Here is a 14,737-nt window from a genome sequence, read left to right on the forward strand (position 1 = left end):
CAGCCTCCACACAGAGCAGCAGCAGAGACAGAGAAGTGACTGGAAGTGTGATCAGGAGAGGAATGTCAAGGAGAAAGTCTTGTTTGTTGGGTAGACTGCTCTATGAAGGTTCTTTGTCCGAACTTTGTCAGGAGTAATTAATGACAGTAATAGACAGGCAGTTCATTAATCTCAGCTTTCAAACATGCGACGTCTCGCATTAAGAAGTTTGATCCTGAAAGAAAAGGAAAACCTGATTAGATTTGGATTGAGAAAATAAGAGAACAATGTGGCTGAAAGTCTTCCAACTTGATGTTGGAAATGTCCCAGGAAATGCCATTTGAAAATGGAACGTGGCTGTTGAGACCAGTCGAAGCTGCCAGTTGGTTTTGAATCTCACAGTTGTGCTGCAGCAGGACCCGTGGCAGCTCGGTATTGTATGTGCCAGAGGCTGCCTGAAAAGCTCAGACTTGTGTCAGCAGCTGGAGCCCAAAAGCTTCCTGAAGAAGCTTCCTGGCCTCCAAGGTGTGTGCAGGAGAGTGGCAGACCTGCTGCTTTTCCTTCCATGCACATTTACTGCTTTATAAAAAGCCTTGGAGAACAAGAGGATTTCAAGAGATCACTTGCTCATTTTAATGCCTTTTTCATCCTTGTTTGCGGTCTTGCTCACCTTTACCTGGTGTGCAGAGCACTGTCAGCAGTACACTCACCAGCAGTTGGGTAAGCAAAGTACGAGGGAATCCCTCTGCACAGAGCTTGGATGCGTTTTCCGTATGGGCTCAGGCTTTGGAGTCTGTTGGTTGAGATAATGAGGCGATTCCCTCTGGGGGGAAGTGGGTGAGGAGGAGGGTCCTAAGCACCAAAGAGACAAACCCAGAGAACAGCTCTTAGCAAAAGCAAAGCTGGAGCAGAGAGTCTGTCTGCCCATCTCTGCTAATGCAGAAGGAGTGATTTGAGTGTGACTTTGGATCGACACAACTTGTAGAGTGACTCAGCCCTGCTGAGAATCTTGTCTCCAGTTCTTGGAGCCTTCCCCCCTGTCTGTGGGTAGGGAAGGAATAGTTTTCACAGGCAAACTATTAGCTGTCTCAGTGCTGTCCTTCAGCTCCTACCTGATGTCCTTGAGGTGGTGCAGGAAACGGCTGATGAAGCAAAACACTCCTGTCCATTTTAGAAATGATGCAGGTGTTTTTGGAAAACACCTTGGTTGCCACGTAGCCCTATTTAAAGAAGGAAAAGGTTTTGAAGCACCTCCTCTAAAATCTTGTTAAGCTTCGTTGAAGCTTTTGGCTATTTTCCTGTATGTATTTTTGGAGCTGTGGTAGCAGCCACTTACAGTGGTGATGTCCCAGACAGATTTCCAGGCCTCAGAGCCCCGCAGGGAGCCAGTGCTGCCCCCAGTGTCAGTCAGAGGGTGCAGTGAGTTTTCCTCTTGGTGCCCATTCTCGCTGTTCTGAGTTTTGGAAAAGGTGAGAGGAGGTGAGGATCGAGGTTTGCAGGTTCCCAGCAGCCTTTCTCTCAGGAAAGCAACTGCTCTGGTAACCACCACGTTTGGGGAAATCATTGTGCTTGGAGATGAGTTGGAAGGGGAGGGAATTTCTGGTCTTAGAGGGCAGGCCAGGAGGCCCTTAGTCCTGTTCTGTCAAACATGACATTCAGGCTTTATCTTGGCACTGGTTTTCACGTGTCTGATGCAGCCACCTTAGAAAAACAGAGAAGCTTTAACATTTATGCTCTGTCCCCCTCTGCTGACAGAATGCCTGTTAGACCTCTTGGGAAAGATAACATTTTCTCTTGAACACGGGAGAATTTCCAGTGAAGTTAAATGCTAAACTGGATGTTCAGAGTTAAGCTTGTAAGAAAAAAACTTGATGACAGTTAAAATAATTCCTTATTGCCTTATCCTCACCAGGAACTTGCAGGCAGTGGATTATTTACTGTATTTCACTGCATTTCATTATCATGACAGTATTTCATGCAATATTTGTTTCTCTCCACACAGCCAATAATCATTTGAATTATGTGAAACCTAGTCAGGAAATCTGAATCTTTCATCCTGTGCAGCTCTGCTCCCTCCTGCTGGGCATGTGTGCTTATCCTTCTCCCGTAAAACCAGGGGAAACCAAACTGCACAAGACCCTAATACTCATCTCACCAACCAGTGCTCCATCAGTGCTGCTTGCTCAGTCACTTGCTCCAAGTTAGATGCACGTTTCAAGATCATCATGGCTCCAGCATTCATGCACCTTAATGCCTCCAAGGGGTTAATTCCTGCTGAGTCAAGATCTGATCCCATGGAACAGGCTCCTCAGGAGAACAGAGAGCTTGCCTTCCTGGGAGGGACAGGGCACTGAGAATCCTGGCACCTCAGCTGGGGCTTGGACCTGGTCATGAGAGCATTCAGAGTTTCAAGCTGAGGTTCTTAGAAAACGCCCAGATGGTGCAGCAGAGGCAAATGAAATGAGAGCAGGGCAAAGTCAGAGAAAAGCCAGAGTCAAGGGAGTGCTCGATCCCTTGTCAAATGAGAGCAATGCACGGCAGAAAGCAGCCTTCTCGGCCACTGCGTGTCAGCCTTGAGTTGGATGTTGTGCAGTTGCAGTGGAAAGGCACACAAGCCATGCCCAGGGAAGCCTGTTGTCCTGCACCACACGTGGCAGTGCAGCTCTGCTGATCCCTGCAGGGCTGTGCTGACTGACACCATCTGAAAATGCAGGCAGTGACTTGGAGGACATGTCCACAGCAAGGACAGGGAAGCAATTCCTGTGCAGTGATGCTATATTTGTGATGATAATCTTGATTAGCACAGGCAGTGTGTGACCTCTCAGTTATCCAGGCAGACTGCTGTAACAGCTCCTCCAGTGCTATGAAATCTGCTGAACCATTATGAGTTTTCTATTAAGAGCTTTCTATTATGGAGCTGCTTTTCTCAGAGGCTCAGTGTAACTCTGCTGCTATCACCACATCATAAAGAAAAGGAGATCTTCTTAAGTTAGGCACATGAAGAGGACTAGCCCTGAAGAAAGTCAGGGTTACAGCACAAAGCATGGTGTTTCACTTTGTCAGCAGCTCTGTCCACCTCAGAGTGCTTGAAGCTCCATCTGAGGCCTCATTCCTTGGCTTCTCCCCAGGCTTTCCTGGACATTCTGCCAGCCTGAATCCCCAGCAACAGAGAGAATCTGATCTCCTCTGCCATTCCCTCTGTTAACTTCTGCCCAAAGTTACTCCCCTAAGAAATAGCTTATTTTTTGTTGTCAAACCTCCACGTATCTGTTTATCTCAGGGCCAGTCAGAAACCAACAGAGGAGATTCTCAGTCTCCTTTTAACCTTAGGCAGACCACATGCTATTCACTAGTGAGAAGAAGACACTTCATTAGGTTGCAGTAGCAGCTGGCCCTAAATAGTTCTCTAAGGTTGCTCAAGAAATGCACACTAGCCCCCAGAGAGGTAGTTTTTCTTCTACCCCTCCCATTTTTACAACTTCTATTTCAGCTCATTAGGTTTTGAAAAAAGAACAAAAGTAATACATCCATAGTCTAGTCTCATGTCCTTCCTCAGGGTAGTAAGATATTCCAGTACATACACAAAACTCTCAATGCAAAGTCCTATGATTGTGCAATTCAAGCTTCACAACCATAAGCAGATTCATCCCAGAACATCCCTGTGAAACTCTAAAATCCTCAAACCCTACCTGCTTACCTAAGCACACCCATGCTGGCTACAGGAACTGCAGCTCCACACTCCACTATCTGCCAGCAGCCTCATCTCCCAGGCTTGGTGCAAGCAGCTCACTCAGATGTGCAAAGCACAAGTGGCAGCTCCACCTCTTTTCCACAGCTCCCCAAAAGCAGCTGCTGCTCTCACATGTTGCCTGCCAGGGCTGGGGCAGGTGCTCACCCTCAGTTCAGGCAGCATCCCAGCTACCTCAGCAAAAGGTTCTGAGTTATGGGGCTTCTTTCTGTTTGTTGTAGAAAGCCTGATACCCTGACATAGAGCTTTTGCCTGTGCAGTCAATGAACTATGTTACTGCTTTTCTTTCAGTGTGAGAGAAGCCCGAACTATCAGTCTACAAAACACCTTTCTGCCCTGTCTAGCCCTAGAGAAGCTTTGACTTCCACGGCATCTCCACCTCCTTCAGGTCTGATTGGGATTTGACAGGAGGTCTGAGGAGGTACTGTTTGTTTATGTGTCTGTATTACCCATGCTAGAAGTGATGGAGCTGGTGTGTTTGCTGAGCATAGTCAGGTGTGGGAGGGAAAACACTCCTGAAGTTTTAATCATCAATGCAGCAAAATCCTGGACTAATTAGTAGTCCAGGTGTTTCCACTTCTGTCAAAAGTCTGTTCTCGTGCTGTTTATAATTTTCCTGTGAAACCCATCCTGCTGCTTTTCCTGGTAATTTTTCAGATTGTTTGCTGGTATTGAGATTTTTTTTAAGACCAATTTAAATCTTTAGGCAATGAAGAACAGCTTGTAACTCTGAATCAAATGCACTTGCATCCCATCAGAAACTTGACCTGGTTCCCCCACCGTTGATGCAACAGCTGAAGCTGGTCTGCTAACCAGCAGCTAGTGCTGGGAGAACAGCTGCAGCATGGGAGGGTTTGAGAGGGCAGGCTGGGGGCCCCTGGTGTGGCTGATACGTGGGGCTGCTCTGAGGAATGTTGCTTCTTTTTAGTTGTCCTGCTCAGGTTTTGGATTTTGTGGTGCTGGCTCGTAAAAGGAGACCAAGAAAAAAAAAAAAATACAAGTGTAGCTGAAGTATGTTTTCTAGCAAGTTTTTTTGGATGAGGGAGGGATTTAGGCTCTAGTGGCTGAAATGGGTTTTCTAAGAGGGAAAAGCCTGTTTTATAGGCTCAGATATTTTTCAAGACTGAGGAAATACAAGGGATAAAAACCTGGTGTGGTTTGTTGCTTTAGTGAAGCCACTCCAGGTTCTTGAAAGATTTTAAATTCAGATGCTGCCTAAGTGGGAAACAAAGATGTCTCTGTGAAGTGCTGTGTGACTGCTGTAAACAAACTAAAATTCATACCTGAAGCTGCTGTGCCATGTGCTAGTGTGTCGTGCACGAATGAAATGCTTAAAACCAGGCTCCAGTTAGCTTGAGTTTTCGCCTCAAGGTGGCATCCTCTGAGCTTTTTTTTGGTGAGGGAAAAGAAAGCTTACCATCCTTACTTATAACAATAATAATTAAGGAAGGAAAAAAAAACCCAAACCTTCAAACCCTCCCTGTATTTTCTGAAGTCTGTGGCAAAGCAAGATTTGTTAGGAGGCTGCTCCTTCTCTCGCAAAACAATGGTGCTGCTTCCAGAGAGCTGCAAGGGAGACTGAGGGTCAAGTCCCTTTAAAAAAAAAAAAGTGAAATACAGTATTGTGCATCTTGAAATCTGAAACCAAGAAACAGAAGTGCAAGGGAAACAAGGGGGAAAGCCTTGCAATTCCTGAGGACAACTCTTGCAAGTGGAGTTTTAAGGAATAAAATATAGATACATACATTTAAAGGTCATTGAATGGCTTTTGTGGAGAAACCTGTGAAATAAAGGAGCCTTGGAAGAAGAGATTTCTTTCTCCTCCTCTGTGGATATAATGGCCATTGCAAGGCATAGCATCTTGAGATTTGGCTTCAAATGTTTCTTCCTAGCAACTTTTATGCTATCCTGTGATGGACAAGGTGGAAGAAGAGAGAATGGTGGTCCTGCCTGTTACGGAGGATTTGATTTGTATTTCATTCTCGACAAGTAAGTCAGTTCTACTCTGTTCTTTTTCAAAGAAATCTTTCTCTAGGCACTAACTGGAATGGCATATACTGATACCAAGGAGGTTTTCTTTGGATTTCAGTTTTGTAGAAGTCCTTGTGTCCCCAAGGGACCTGAGAAACTCGCTACTCTAGTTTGTTTTTGTTGTGATTACTCTTTTAGTAGGTCTAGTGTGTGATCCCATTGTGCTCTGTAAATCCAACCGTTATAAATTTTGCTGTGGCTGATAAGGCTTTATTGGGAACTTGACCTTGTATTTTCTTAAAAGAGTGGTTGGGAGAACGGCAGTGCCCTGGTCACCTCTGGTTTCCCTCTGAACTGTGAAGGTTGAAAGCAGGGGTTGGAGAGTTGTTATTGCAGACATTAATTCTGTAGCTGAGATCGTGGAGGAAATGCTCGCCTGCCTGGAGGTTTCTGCACCGCTTGCTCCTTAGCTCTGAGCCTCCTAGAGCAGCAACTTGCAGGTAAAGACCTGGCTCTGAGAGGTGGCTGCTGCGTTTGAACCCTCTGACTTTGGCAGTTGTGATGAAAAACAGATAGAGAGCCATAGTTAAAGAGAGCTTTATTTTTGCTATGCTGAGTCACATTTTCTTTGTTTCCTGTTAATCAAATGCATGTTTTGACTGCTTAACTGTTTATACAGAAGATAACTTCCTACCTCTTTTTTCATCACTAATTATGATGGTGTCATCTTCTTGGCACTGGTAAGTTTGCCTCTTTTACAGGCTTTCAGATTCCAGATGGAGTGATGTGAAATAGGTAAGTGCTGAGCTTTGGAAAGCTTCACACTGAAGCAATACAACAAGTTAGAAAAAAGCATTAAAAGTACTAGCTAAAAATATTTTTAAAATTATTATTAAGAATAGATATTTTGAACCAAATGTTTGAAAATAGTGGAGACTATGCATGCCAGAGCCGTGGTGCTGACATTATGAACCATAAATTTCAGAGACAGGAAAGTATTTGCAAGTTGCCAAAAGTGCTCAGAGATGAGGCTTTCTGACTGATCCTCTGGGGTGTTTTGCAGTAGCTCCCACGTTCCGTTAGTATAAATGACTTGGAATTACATAACCCTTTATTACAAAATATTGGGTAAAATGTAACACTGAGACATTGGACATGTAAGTATGCCAGTTGTCTTAATGCTCCAGGGGCAAGATTTTTTTTCCCTCTTGATTCAGTGGAAAGATTTACCTGCCTGATGCATTTTGTTGCTTTGGCTATTCAGTTTTTAGGTGAAATACTTTTACTGCTGCATATGGAAAAACCCCAGAGAATGATTTGTGCCTCAGATAGCTTTTGCAAACTGTGCTTCCCTGAAAGTTGAAGCAGATGTGAAGGTTTCCTCAGATCTGATGGATGTGCTGTGTTACACCTCAGAGCTAATGTGATTTTAACAGCCACTTATTTCAAGTTCTGTGCTGCCCTGTTACTAAAAGGCAGGACTTTCTAGGCTTCCTCAAGGGATTATGAATTTGGGTGGAAACATGGAGCTTGGCGCAAGCTCTAAAGTAGGCAGGCTTACCTCAGTGTATGTATCAAGGTATCCAACAACAACAACAAAAAATCTGGCTTTGACAAGCTGCAGGATTCCTATTTCTGGGAGTTTTTTGGTGCAGAAATGAACAGGGTCTGATGTAAACGTGTCCTTGGTCTCCAGTGGAATTTGGAGGAGGGTTAAAGTGTTTAAGCTACTAATGTGTACAAAATGGTGTGGACCTGATTGTTTAGCCTTTGAGGAAGCTGGTGAGATACTTTGTGTGATAGAGCAGTCTATGCCAGGTCCTTTATCTTGAAAACTTTCTTTTATTCCTCAGATGTGAAGCTAGAGTTCTAAACACTCAAGTCTTACTTAGCCTGGGTTTTCTACTTTCTTATTGTTTAGAGAATGTTTTAAAAAATGCTGCAAAAGTTCTGAATGTGGAGAGAGGTGATGCCTATAGAGGCCTCCAGGCAAACTATGAAATGGTAATAATAGATTCAGGGCTCACTGCTTTTCTTTGAAATAGCTCTAAAAGTTTAAAGATTATTAAAAGTGAAAGGACACTGAAGCAGGAGAGATTTAGGTTCTTAAACATGAAATATTAATTTAAACAGTGGAAGAAAGCCATTAAAATATTAAGCAACCTACTTGCTGGGATCAAAGGAGTACTATGAAAACAACAAAAAACCCAGCATCCTTGGTCTCTGTGCCTGCACTTGCCTGTCTTCTGTCCCTTCCAAGAGTTCTCCCACAGCTCAGGTAGCCACAGAGAAGGGCTCTTGTGCTGTGCCCCTTGGATCTCAGGCTCGCAGAGATCTGTTCCAGAAGTGATGCAAAGACACCCCAGAGAGCTGTATCTCAAGTTGGGCAGACTCCTGGCCAAGTCAGGTGAAGCTGTCACACTGTTGGTGCAGTGCTCTAAGACTTGCCAGCTCTCCTGAGACCTGTTCCTTGGCATGCAGTAAACTGAAAGGGAGCAAATAGCATTACTCACACAAACACCTAACTTGAAATTTTGGGCTGCCTGTTGGCAGATTCCCTGAAGGAGTTGTATTCACATGAATGAAAACTGGGTTAATCCATTTCTCTTGTGCTTTGATTGCAAAAAAAGAAAAAAATAGCTGGAGAGGGCTACAACTCAGGCTGTGTGCTCCTTAGTACAGTTGTATGTGATTTGCTGTTTAGGTTATATACAGGATCTAGTTGTGCAGGGCATGAGCACCTCAAAGTGGAGGTTGCACCAAGATGAGCCCTGTGTTGTGCAGGGTAAGACCTGCTTGTCTTGGGAGAATTGTTGAGAGTGCTGGTCCTAGAGAGCATATCCTGTTGTGTCAGTGTGGTGCTGAGGGGTTCCAAGGCCTGAGGCTCCCACAGACTGAATAGTATACAAAGCAAAGCATACAGCAGAAGATGGTGCCAAAGACTTTCAGCCTGGATGTGAGATAAGATGTAGGGTCTGCATTAAGAAGGAAGAATGAGGAAGCAGTGAGATGTTGATAAACATAAAGCAAACATTTGTTTTTGCTGACATTGTCCAGTTATTCTAAAAATACCATCCATGTGACTAATGAAGACTGTGACCCACCCCCTAATTGGTGTCTAGTGCTGTAGCATGTCAACACCTTCCATGAGTACAGCTGGGACATTTAGGAGCATCCCTGTATCCCTGCAGGTAGGGAGGAAGGAATGAAAATCAGTCTTCTCAGCCATCTTTCACTGTGTCCTCTGTATGTTGAAGGTGTTATTTCCTGTGCTCTTGCCTGTTGTGTGGAAATAGTAGGCATTTTATACCTGCATGCAGAAAACATGCAAGAACTGTACATGTGTGAAAGAAAACTTGGCTCTAAAAGATCCCTGGCAAAAAGAAGCAAGTAATCCAAGCTGCTTCCTGTGATCCCTTCATTATTCAGCCAGACAGCTCATCTATTTTTAACCAGTTGTACTGAAGTGAAACTATGACTCTAGGGAGGCTCGTAGCTGTTCTTTGAATCTGGCTTTAGTAGCTCCCATGACTTAGGAGAGACTAAGTCCAGACTTACAGTCAGTGTGGAAGACGAGAGGGGCCACAGTGGAGTGGAAAGCAGACACTGCATCACCAGGCAAGGAGACTGACCTACATGAACTCCTTGTGGTAGTGGTGCCTCTTTCCCCAGGAAACAGGAGCCTTACAGAACTGGATAATGTTCTAGCTGCTCTAATCTGAAGAAATACAAACCTTTAGTAGGTAATGGTGAAATGGAGTGTCTGCAGAAAGAGACTTAAAGTCAAGTCTGGTCTTTGTTGACCTAGTCAGTGATTCTTTGATTGTTTTTCTGGAATCCCAGCCTGAATCCAGAGCAATGTATGCATGTGGTTGGGATGGCACAGTTTTTCTTTGTTTCAGCGTGAGGGTTGAGGGCTGCTAGAAAGGTAGTGTGGAGGAATTTGCACATTCCTCTGCTTGTTGCCTGAAGGAATGTCATTCACATGAGCTACTTTAGTATGTGAAATCCTTGCCCCTCAAGATCTGTGTACATGTTGTCACGGTGGTGAGTCCACGGTTAACTGCTATTGGTAAAAGGGGTGTGTGGACTCCCTTAAACCCAGGATTAAGTGTGTACCTGCAGCAGTCTCTGCTTTGTCTGCTGCTTGCTGTAAATTCAGTCCAAGTTATTTGCTTATTAGTTGGGTTGTTGTTTTTTTTAATGTATCCCCTGCCAGTGAGGAAGATAAGAATGTTCTTGGACTGTGACTGGGCTTTAGAGGCTTATCCTGCTCTGAACTGGACCTCTGTGACCCTATAACCTCAAACATTTCACAGCATCTCTGGTGAGCTGTTTTGCCTGAAGTGTGGCATGAGATAGTAGTGTTTCCTCAAAGAACTGCATCACCTCTCTCAAATCTTTGTGCTATTTAGTGTTTTCAGAACTATTCCTGAAGTGTTTGGAAAGACAAAAACACAGTTTTTGGCTCATTTGTGTTATTTTTTAAAAAGATGCTGCAAAACATCCTGGGTCAGTGCCACCTCTGACAGCTATAAGACTTCTGGAAGTTAATCCATAGCTGTGGAAGTTTAAGGAGAATTTGCATCAACATCAGTTTCTGCATCATGTCTTTATGTACTTCTGTCAGCTCCAGTGACTAACTGGGGTGAAGTCTTTGTATAAGAGTTGGTGCACTTGATTCTGTTTGCTCCCAGTTTGTGAACTAAATAAGACTGAGGGTATTCGGAGAAGGTGCAATAAAAGAAATGGAAATAAGGACAATATGACAGGAAGACAAACTGTAAGGAGGTTTGTGTTGCTGCAGCTTTGGTTACAGTGCATCTTGTCCCAATGAATAGGAGAAAAGCACCTGCTGGAGGGCAGGGTTTGGCTGGAGATGGGTCCTCATGTCTGGAACCACAGAGCCTTGGGGAGTGTCTCCCTCACCCTTAGGTTTAGTTTAGAGGTATGAAATGCCAGCACTGTTGACCACAGAGTGTATGGCTCTCTTGGTAAAGGCATTATGGTTTACTTAGTCTTAATCTCCATTTATTGGGCTTTTCTCTAGCAAGAGAATTTGGCATCCTCACGATGAGCCCTTTCGAATTGCAAGATTATAGTATCAACAGTTCAGCTGCTGATCATCCTGTTTCTCTTTGAGAATATGAAGGGATAACGATTTTAAATTTGGCTTTTATTGTCTTACAGTCAGGCTTTAGAAATACTTGTGTTACTCAGAGTTCTTGGCCTGCCTTATGAGGGGCTTTAAAAGTGATAAGTGTCTTCTACTGACTTGCTTCTGAGTAACACAGTTGAAAGCTGTGGAGGTGAAGGCTGTAAGCTAATGCTGGTTTAGTAAACTCTTATTTACTTCAGAAAAGGTTAGTATATTTGTTTTGTCCATTCAATGCCAAGCAAAGCCTGAAGTCTGAAGTATGTTTCAGAAGATGTTATACTTATTAAAGGAGTACTTTTGTTTGTTTGTTTGTTTTTAATGCAGAACTGGGCATGTGTAGCCAGTGACACCTGGGCTTTACTAGATGGAGACATGAAGTGCAAGTAAGACTAGACTGCAAGATGTCTGGCTACAGATGGAAAAGTTGCTGTAGTAGAAGGAATGATGTATGGTCAGCAAAGGTGTAAGCCTTCATTTTGGGACCCTTTCATAGGCTGCTTTGGTAGAGATGAAAAATAAAGGGATTGTAGACTATTCCAGTTGCCCCACTTCAGTGCCTCACAGCCAAAAGTGTCGTTTTGTGAGATAAAGTGGGTTTGTTCTTATGATTGGAGCAATGGTAGGAAGTTTCCTTAAAATAGGTGTTTAACCTGCTGCTGCTGTTCAGCTTCAGGTTGCTCCTTGTGTGTGTTAATAGATGTGTGGAAGGGTCTCATGGAAAAAGAACTGTAACTTCAGATGCTTGGGGTTTTGTTCCAGAGGTCATAAAGGTGTGACTGTTGGTGGAAGAACAGAATGAGGATGATGGAGGAGAGCACTGCTTGCCTACAAAAACACCCTGCCCAGTTTAAGACCAGCAGAACGACAGATGCAAAGGCAGACACTTAAAGAGGATGTGCTATTAACTGGCACAGCATTGAAATAAGGTGCTGGGTTTTAAGCTTTGTTCTGGCAAATGCTGTTTTTCAAAAATGCATGGCTTCTCAGAGACATGGAAAACGACTGAGTTTTAGGTGGCGACCTACATACCTTCTGTGCTCTGTGGCTGGATCTCATTCCCAGCTGCCCTGCTGCAATAGTCATTTTAAGTGAGGATCAACTTTTGCTCAGAGGGGAAGAAATAACCGTAGTTTTAAAGGCTAATGTAGCTCCAAGGGCAGTGTCATGTTGCAAGTGGGGGCTAGCTGGTGCTTCTGTGCTGTCCGAGGCTGAGAGCTGAGTTGTCCCTCAGCATGAAGGGTTGTCTTATTGGATGGGTAGGAGCAGGTTGGTTAGGGTGTACTCGTGGAAGGGTCCTAGCTTCACTTGTCTTCTACCAGATGGTTCAGAAGACGTGTGACACTTTAATGAACTTTTTTGACGTGGATACATATTCTAAAGGAACATACCTTTCGCTGAAGGAGGGAGTAATTGTTTTATGGATAACAAAGCCTTGGCTTTCTGTGTCTTCTGGAGACTGATGTAAGCATTACTATCAAGTCAAGTGTTTCTTTTATGCCTCACCATGTGCTTGGTGTGTCTCTGTTCTATCAGTTTGCAGTTTGGATGTATCAGGGTATAAGTTTCTTGTTTGAGACCAAGTCCTGACATATCTTGCCCTTCATCTGTTATAGGACACCATTTTTTCCACTGTCTGATTAAAATAAAGAGAGCCAAGAAGTGATTTAGCGCTCTTAGCATTTGCTTATGATCAGGTCTCCTTTGCAATCTGTCCCTTACAGTCATGGACAAAACAGGGGTGCCTGTAAGGTTAGATTTAAAGAGGTGCATTTGGTATCAAGTCCTTTGTGCAGTGAGAGCTGGGAAGTTCACTGTTTTTCCAGATGGTCTTTTGTACCTAAGCAAGGGCCCTCGTTGTGTGTTATCTGAGGTGGCTTTTGGACATATTGGGGTCACAGAGAGAAGGAATAGCTTAAGGTATCATGGAGCAAAAAGGTAAGGCCAAGGTTTGTACTGAAGAGCTGTAAATGAAAACCAAGTGTGGGGAGAATGGAGAAGGACTTTTGTATGACCTGCATGCTGTGGCTTGCTTGCTTGCTGTGCTGCTAGGAAGAGAAGTCCTGCTCTCTGCAGCCCTTCCAGGGATATATTCATGCTATTCATTTGAGTTCTCAGATCTAAGGTGGGACAGAGTTGGGTCACATACCGTTTCTTTCTGTGAAGTGAAAAAACATCTCCTATGTTCATTTTCCCTTCTTCAGGCTGCAGATCAGTGGAGATTCTATTAAAGCTGGAATGGTTATTTCCCCTATAAATATTTTTAATTGTAGTCAGTGAATTAAGTAAGTGACAACACATTTATTTTCCAACTCTACGAAGGAATCTTTTTCCAGTATTAATGTTCCAGTGCTCACAGAAGTGTTTATGCCAGAAAGGGCATTTAGTGCTGAAAGATTCTGATTAACCTAATTTTTCCCTGGTTCTTACAAAAAAAACCCCAAAAAAACAAACCAAACAAAAAAATTCCAGTCCCATTATAGTCTGTGGTTTATTCTCTTGAGGGGTAAAATTAGCTTGTTTTGCCTTTGAGGTGTGAACAAATTAGCCAGAACAGTAGAGGTGTGGATCTAAGGTGTTTTACTTTTCATAGTCTCTAGCACAGTGGAAATGCTAGAGAAGTTTAAAAATCTGTTCTTCCAACTGCATTTTATTCTCAAAATACACTTGAGCTAAAAGCTCTGCATAGTGGTAGGCAAGTGAGTTGGTGGAATTAGTCTAAAATACTGAGCAGGGAGACAAGTCTTCACTCAGGCAGGGTTTATTTAAGGCTGTGCTAGAAGTCTAGTGTAACTGCCATAAGGCGTTGTCCAGTGTAGCCTCCAACACCTGCATGGAGTGTAAATTATTTTTGCTTTTTACAATTAAGGAGGAAACATAATTTGCAGTTTGGTATTTCTCTAGAGAAGAATGTGGACAGGGAGTGTTACAAAAAATAAAAGGAAAAGTCGAGCCAAGCAACGTGTAACAAAATATTAAGCTGGGAAAACTACGATAGCAACAACTAAACTGATACCTGCTGTGATAATTTTTCCCTAGATCGGGAAGTGTCCTGCACCACTGGAATGAAATCTATCACTTTGTGGAGCACTTGGCCCACAAGTTCATCAGGTAAGTGCTGCCTTGGTGGTGGCTGGGGAGCAAGTGAGTGTGTCCCAGTGGCTGGGAGACCTTGCTCTGGGTTGAGGTGGGGTTGCACGTGCTGCTTTCCACCAAGGGACCTGATGGAGAGAGGTCTTAATGATTTTTTAAGATCATACCATTGACTGCTTTTCCCCAGATTCCTGTCATGCAGGAAGCAGGAGCAGATAAGCTCATTATTCCCTTTTTTGCTGCCTGACTTGCATGGATTGTATTTTTGTGGGGAAGGAATCCTCTTGTTTGAGATGGCTGGCTACTGCCTGAGGTACAGAAGTCTGGGTCTACAGGGAGATGCCTGAAGCTGTAGCTTTCAGGCACTGAATGTCTTGAGACTGGATGAAAAATCCCTCAGCCAGTGGGTGGAATGTGTCAGGATAAACATAATTAACCTTCCATTATCTCCATGGTGATAACAGGACACACTTAAGCCTTTCTTGCTTTAGCAATCCATGATGCAAGTGCTATTTACATGTCTTAGGATTCTTCATGGTTTGTCTTGACTAGGAAGGCCCAGGGCAACCTTTTGTTGCTCAGTCCTGTCTTCCAGCCTGTTGACTTGTAAACTTGTTAGCAATCAGAGTGTGTTTGGTGTTAAACATACACTGAGCTCAGGTCTAAACCACGAAAATAATTGATTTCTTTTCTTCTCTTCTCCAGCCCTCAGCTGAGGATGTCCTTCATTGTTTTTTCAACTAGAGGAACAATTCTAATGAGGCTAACAGAAGACAGGTAAGAAGAGGTTT

At 43.7% G+C, this 14,737-nt stretch overlaps 1 protein-coding gene across 1 annotated transcript in view; it reads left to right on the forward strand.

Annotated features, from left to right (window-relative positions):
• Window positions 1-5,347: 5,347 nt before the first annotated feature.
• The window catches only part of ANTXR1 (ANTXR cell adhesion molecule 1), a 102,522-nt gene continuing 93,132 nt past the window's right edge, over window positions 5,348-14,737 (forward strand). Inside the window, exons 1-3 of the mRNA XM_051640633.1 lie at window positions 5,348-5,716; window positions 13,893-13,964; window positions 14,652-14,723. Of these exons, the coding sequence (XP_051496593.1) occupies window positions 5,565-5,716; window positions 13,893-13,964; window positions 14,652-14,723 (296 nt within the window). The 5' untranslated portion in view covers window positions 5,348-5,564. The remainder of the gene's footprint in view (window positions 5,717-13,892; window positions 13,965-14,651; window positions 14,724-14,737) is intronic.

This window comes from Apus apus, chromosome 26 (assembly GCF_020740795.1).
Source record: "Apus apus isolate bApuApu2 chromosome 26, bApuApu2.pri.cur, whole genome shotgun sequence".
Lineage (NCBI taxonomy): Eukaryota > Metazoa > Chordata > Aves > Apodiformes > Apodidae > Apus > Apus apus.